At 45.2% G+C, this 6524-nt stretch overlaps 2 protein-coding genes across 2 annotated transcripts in view; both read right to left on the reverse strand.

Annotated features, from left to right (window-relative positions):
* Window positions 1-2479: 2479 nt before the first annotated feature.
* On the reverse strand, window positions 2480-3290 carry LOC107563842 (cyclin-dependent kinase inhibitor 1C-like). The gene is made up of 2 exons (XM_016248812.1): window positions 3163-3290; window positions 2480-3074 (listed from the first exon to the last, which is right to left on the reverse strand). The coding sequence occupies exons 1-2, from the start codon at window positions 3288-3290 to the stop codon at window positions 2480-2482; spliced, it is 723 nt and encodes a 240-aa protein (XP_016104298.1).
* Window positions 3291-3304: 14 nt separating this feature from the next.
* Window positions 3305-6524, reverse strand: part of LOC107563843 (uncharacterized) — a 4049-nt gene continuing 829 nt past the window's right edge. The window contains exons 3-6 of the mRNA XM_016248813.1: window positions 5952-6409; window positions 5154-5472; window positions 3423-4247; window positions 3305-3352 (exon numbers count right to left, since the gene is read on the reverse strand). Coding sequence (XP_016104299.1) covers window positions 3305-3352; window positions 3423-4247; window positions 5154-5472; window positions 5952-6409 — 1650 coding nt within the window. The remainder of the gene's footprint in view (window positions 3353-3422; window positions 4248-5153; window positions 5473-5951; window positions 6410-6524) is intronic.

The following is a 6524-nucleotide window of genomic DNA, read 5'->3' on the forward strand; positions in this document are numbered from 1 at the left end:
AAAGATCCTGGCCAATCTTCTCTGTTGGCCCCTGTGTGACCCCCTGTGCATCTTGACCCCACCCACCTACGTGAATATAAGTGTTGTGACCCCACAATTTGAGATGTCAGCCAGTTTGATTTCAAGAGTCAATATTCTTCAGAGGGCAGTGTTATTGTGCATTTTAATGGCCAGAAAACAGAGATGGCCTCCTGTAATTTCAAAAAGAGAGCAGGAACGACGCAAGAAATTCCGCCAGAGGCTGTCAATGGACCTGGACAACCCGGCTTTGCGAGTCCAGAGGGCAGAGTCAGAAAAAGAGCAAAAAAAACAGACATTTTGCAAACCTCACTGGCCTCCAGTGATTTCTTTGGAGGAAAGCGAAAGGAGGAGATGGTTCCGGGAAAGACTGGAGAGAAGGTCTTCTCCGCAAGCCACCCCATCCACTAGACGGTCTAGGAAAGGCCTGCAGAGAGAGTCTTCTCCGCAAGCCACCCCATCCACCAGTCAGCAGTGGCCTCCAGTGCTTAAGGATGTCAGAGTATCAGGTGAGATCTTTAAACTATGAAAGAATGTAAAAGAATAAATTCATGTAAGAAGCAACAAATGTCTAATATCTATATATGTATGTATTTTTGCCTTATACAGTTCCTACATGCGCATCGCTGGCTGTGCTCCCTCCTCCATCAGCTGTAGCTGATGCAGCCCTTAAACGGGTGCCAAGGGCCACAGCCTGGAGAAGAAAGAAGAGGGCCGAAGAGGACAAAAAGGCCCTAATGCACAACAAAGCCATTGCACGGCGAGCAGATCCAAAGGGATATCCATGCAGGTTGTGCGGACAACCAAAGAGACTGGAGTTTGGTCACAGTTTCTTCAGAGGAAAAAGTTTCTGTGCCACCGCAGCTGGAAAGACAGTTTCTCAATGGCTTTCTGAGCAGAAGAGGGTTGCAGCCGCAGACAGTGTTGACGACGTGCCTCGGACAACTGCCTGGAGGAAAAAGAAGAGAGAGGAAGCCATTGCACAGGGCCTGCCTCAGAAAAGGCCAAAGGAATGCAAACCGCTGACTTGCTCTCTGTGTCGGCAGCCAAAAACCAAGGATTATGGACACTCACGGTACGGTGGCAAATCCTTCTGCAGCAGTTATGAGGGCAAGACTGTGGAACTTTGGCTGGCAGAGCAGCGGTCTCTTGCTCCCCCTAAATAATTGCCACTGTGTTTTTGTTTTCTTTATCTTAATATTTTATTATTTTTGTTAATTTTGTTATACTGCTTCCGCTGTTGATTTGTTTTATTTTAATATTTGTATTTAGTATTTTATGTACATTTATATCCTTTTTACAATTTACAGGATCTTTAAAAACTAAAGTTACTATCTTTAAGTTAACTATTTTTTAACTTGTTATACTGTTTCTTACATTTTTATATTAATATCATACATTTTATAATTTTTTTCTAATGTGAACTATTTAATAAATCTTTTCTATTATCTTTAATTTTGTTGTACTGTTTCTGCTGTTAATTTTTTTCCCGTTTTAATATTTGCATTTAGTTTACATTTATTTATTTTTTACCCTTTATTTATTTTTTCTAGTGTGAACTATTTAATAAATCTTTTCTTTGTTAATTTTGTTGTACTGTTTCTGCTGTTAATTTTTTTCCCGTTTTAATATTTGCATTCAGTTTACATTTATTGTTTTATCCTTTATTTTTTCTAGTGTGAACTATTTAATAAATCTTTGATTATCTTAAATTCTGTTGTACTGTTTCTGCTGTTATTTTTTTCTGTTATTTGTGTTTAGTAATTTGTTCACAATTATATATTTAATACTTTTTATATTTTGTTTCTAGTGTGAACTACTCAATAAATAAACAAAAAACAGACTGAGATGTATTTAGGGGATTAAATAAATTCAACTTAGTTCATACCTTTATAATAAAGTTTATTTAAAAAAATGTATATAGCAATTAAAAAAAAAAAAATAGGAACATTAGAATGCTAATGAATCATTTTAAAAAGCTACACAAATAAAATAAATGGTTGAGACAGTTAACATGACCTTCATAAAGGCAAATAAATGTTCTAAAATAAAGCGGTCATTTGGGACTATTAACATGGCCTTTGTGAAGGCAAATAAACCTGAAGGTTTTGATCTATTAATGTAACCTTTATGAGGGCAAATAAATGTTCTCAAACAAAAGAACAGTCATTAAATGTTCTAAAATAAAGAATACATATTTAGGACCGTTTGCATGGCCTTTATGACGACAAATAAATGTTCTAAAAAAAAGAACAGTCATAAAGTGTTCTAAAATAAATAATTATTCAGGAAACTTTATATGTCCTTTATGTAGGCAGATAAACCTTTTGAAATAAAGGACAATCATTTTGGACTACTTACACAATCTTTATTAAATACAAATAAGATATTGGATATAAGATAATAAGCAAAAGATATGTACAATATTTACAAACAAAACAAAATATTGTAACAAAACTATTTAAGGATTTCCTTCATTCCTCTTCTCATGCAGCCACTCTTCTAGTGTCTTTCCCTCTGCTGTGGCACAGAAGTAGAAGCTGCCCACCCTGGTGTGCCCAAACTCTTTTTTTCTGGGCTGCCCACATCGAGTGCACGTGTAATCTTTTCGCGCAGGTTGCTGGGGACGGGGCAGCCCTTGCTCTTGAGCTAAACACTCTGCAGCCTTCCTCTTCCTCCACAGAGTTGTTCTGCTCATTGATGTTCCTGCTGCTGGAGCAGAGAGGGCAGCAGCCGGTGGAGCAGAGAGAGACGCTGGCCATGGAGCAGAGAGGGATGCTGCCAGTGGAGCAGAGAGGGATGCTGCCCGTGGAGCAGAGAGAGCGGGTGTTGCTGATGCAGGGGGAGGAGGTCGCTGCCCACGTCGCGTGGCCTGACCTGACAGATCAGGGTTTTCCACATAGGGGAAAGGTTGAAGCGATGACCCAGGTGCAGAGGGCATTGACGTCATCTGCCTGGCTGCAGGAAGCTGGGTGTGAGACACCATGCTGATCTGAGGTAAGGGCACACTCAGAGCCAGCACATCTGCCTCCAGCTTCTTCCTGTAGTTGTTGTACCTGTTTGAAATGACACAATTAATAGGATGAACATAATCCGAGAATTGTAAAATTACTTTTATAGCTGGCTTTCAATGAAACTACTTACCAGACAGAAAGCGTCCGCTGATTGACCTCAAACAGCTGTATTCTTGTCCGTCCCCTCAGTGCTGGGCAGTTCCCCACCAGTCTCCGCATGGCCTGGTAGTCATGTAGAATGGCAGGCCAGCGGTTCATTGAAACGCCCCACTTCACCTTCCCCGCTGGATGAATGGAGCAGAGCTCCAGACATACTGCCTCTACAATTGGAAACATTAACACTAATTTAAAATGACAAATGACATGAAATAGACTATCACGAAAACCCACCTCGAGGTGGATGTGTGCAATCTTACCGGGTATGAAGCGGTTGAGGTGGTTATGGAAGGACTCCAGGGAAGTGGACCCCCGAGCGCAGCGGTACACAGGAAGTGTTAGCCCTCCCTTTGTAACACTTCCTGTCTGGGTGTACAGCTGCACTCCAGGAGGGTCCTGGATGCAGGGAAGATGACGCCTTTGAGTGTCCCAGATGACGTCCATCCTCTCCTGGTCCATCAAGGGGATGCCCATGGTTTCCCTGGCGTCCTTGAAGGCCTCCAGCATCTGTCTGATCAGCTGCTCTGTCTCCTCCACGCCACGTGTGCAGCGGCGACAGTGCTGCGCCAGCTGTCTGGAGGTGAGCCTGCCGGTCAGCTGCTCTTCAGTGAGGCCTTTGATGCCCTGCTGTTGCTCCAGCTCCCTCCTTTTCGCTTCCCTCAGCAGGGCCACATCTCCCTCGTCCCAGACGAAGATGCAGGCAGAGAGCTTTGCCATGAACAGACCATAGAGCGGGTGGCTGTCAGTGTGCAGACCGGCAGCGAAGTGCCGCATGAAGTGCCACACATCGAGACGAACCACCAGATCACTCCAGCCGCTGAACATGGCAGCTGCTCTAGATGTTCCCACAGAAGAGCAGCAGTCTCTGTCCACATACAGGAGCGTGGGGGAAGCGACTCCAGCCGCCTCGTACCTCCTCACCAGGCCCGTGGTCATGGGCAGCAGTCCCTGACCTTCATGTGAGGTGAGCACAGACATGAGGACCTGTCCGTGCTCATTGCCCACATTGGTGACCCAGGCTGCGGTCCCAGCTGCAGCTCCCGCCAGTTTTTTGGCCACCTGTTGTCGGAAAACAAAACAATTCAATGAGCTCCAAACATGCCTTACATATACAAAGGTTTAAATCTATTTAAAATAATCTGTGATTAATACGTTACCTGCTTTGTGGAGTCCATTTTCAGGATGGACCCAAAGACAGAGGTGACCCTGGCTTTAAGCTCACTATACCGGGACCGGACATCCTCTGCGTGGACAGAGAGGAGCCACTGGGCAGTTGGTACAGGTGGCATCGGAGGTGGAGGTGTGATGGGCCGTGTGGTGGTGCCCTGAAACCGTTCACACGCAGACAGGTACTGCAGGGTCCTCTCCATCCAGTCCTCACTATGCTGTTCACATAGTTTGTGATATAGCATTGTGGCGCTGTTCTGATGCCCTGCTGTTGCTCCAGCTCCCTCCTTTTCGCTTCCCTCAGCAGGGCCACATCTCCCTCGTCCCAGACGAAAATGCAGGCAGAGAGCTTTGCCATGAACAGACCATAGAGCGGGTGGCTGTCAGTGTGCAGACCGGCAGCGAAGCGCCGCATGAAGTGCCACACATCGAGACGAACCACCAGATCACTCCAGCCGCTGAACATGGCAGCTGCTCTAGATGTTCCCACAGAAGAGCAGCAGTCTCTGTCCACATACAGGAGCGTGGGGGGAGCGACTCCAGCCGTCTCGTACCTCCTCACCAGGCCCGTGGTCATGGGCAGCAGTCCCTGACCTTCATGTGAGGTGAGCACAGACATGAGGACCTGTCCGTGCTCATTGCCCACATTGGTGCCCCAGGCTGCGGTCCCAGCTGCAGCTCCCGCCAGTTTTTTGGCCACCTGTTGTCGGAAAACAAAACAATTCAATGAGCTCCAAACATGCCTTACATATACAAAGGTTTAAATCTATTTAAAATAATCTGTGATTAATACGTTACCTGTTTTGTGGAGTCCATTTTCAGGATGGACCCAAAGACAGAGGTGACCCTGGCTTTTAGCTCACTATACCGGGACCGGACATCCTCTGCGTGGACAGAGAGGAGCCACTGGGCAGTTGGTACAGGTGGCATCGGAGGTGGAGGTGTGATGGGCCGTGTGGTGGTGCCCTGAAACCGTTCACACGCAGACAGGTACTGCAGGGTCCTCTCCATCCAGTCCTCACTATGCTGTTCACATAGTTTGTGATATAGCATTGTGGCGCTGTTGCCGAGAGAGCGCTCCCTCATCAACTTTGCCACATGCATATCACAAGAGAACCTGTTAAAATAAGCAGACAAACCAAGGCAAAGTTTATAAAAGTTAATGTATAGTGTTATTCTTTTTCTAAAGCAAAGGTGTGATGTTTCCCACACACACAAAAAAACTGGGCTCAATGGGGGGTCGTAAACTCCTGAATAGGTGACGGGTGCAGTGTCTCAAGGTGTTGGAATGCTATTGTTCTGAGTTTGACACCTTTGAAAGGTCAAGCTAAGTTCAATGAAGGGTCGTTCACACATTCTGAGTATAACCTTGACTCGCAGACACAGTGTCTTGTGAAAAAACTCCAAAAGAAAGATAAGGCTTGTTTTGTGTACAAATTACGTGTAATTAATTTTAAAAAGTAAATGTTATTTTAACGTCATTTAAGTTGCATTATTACCATTACAGCCAAGTTAATGGTGTAACATTTTAGTAGTTAACTGCACCTGCCTATGTATTTTTGCCTACAATAAGACATTTTTTTTTTCATGACTCACCGGTAAGTGAGGATAGCTGGGAACATCCTGCGGTGAGCCGGATCCAGCTGGTCCAGGATGTCGTAGGACCATGCGGCCAGCTTTTTATGGCAGCGCTGACACTCCAGGTATTCCGTCGCCAGAAAATACCAGCCGTGTAAGTTCAGCACCCGCCTCACTGTCTTGTAGAGCCCACAAGCTGTCAGTCGCTGACCGGACCGTCTGCAGTGTGGTGAGCTACAGATCAGCTTGTAGGACCACATCCTGTAGGGCATCCACACACACAGCGGCCAGGTGAAGAACACATCTGGCGATGCTGGAGGCTGATGATAGAGCAGACGTGGCTGGGGAGGGTACCACCACATCTGCAGGTTATCTGTCAGCACTGCCCTTCCACCCTGGTTTCGGAAGAGGGAGCGGCCGATCCACTCGTGTTGTTCCTTTGGAAGGGAGCGCTTCCAGGCCTCAGGGAGAACAACCTATACACACAAAAATATGTTATATACGAATAATAACAAATGAGTAATTTAATAATAAATAAGTCTATAAATATAAATATATATATATATATATATATATATATAAATATATATA

The sequence above is a fragment of the Sinocyclocheilus grahami genome, unplaced genomic scaffold, assembly GCF_001515645.1.
Source record: "Sinocyclocheilus grahami isolate Dianchi unplaced genomic scaffold, SAMN03320097.WGS_v1.1 scaffold892.1, whole genome shotgun sequence".
Taxonomy (NCBI): domain Eukaryota; kingdom Metazoa; phylum Chordata; class Actinopteri; order Cypriniformes; family Cyprinidae; genus Sinocyclocheilus; species Sinocyclocheilus grahami.

Excerpts from the sequence above, each read along its gene's own strand:
- LOC107563842 (XM_016248812.1), bottom strand. The coding sequence starts at position 3,290 with ATGAACCGCTGGCCTGCCATTCTACATGACTACCAGGCCATGCGGAGA. Across the intron at positions 3,075-3,162 it reads CAGCGGACGCTTTCTGTCTG|GTACAACAACTACAGGAAGA; the intron begins GTAAGTAGTTTC and ends CATTTCAAACAG.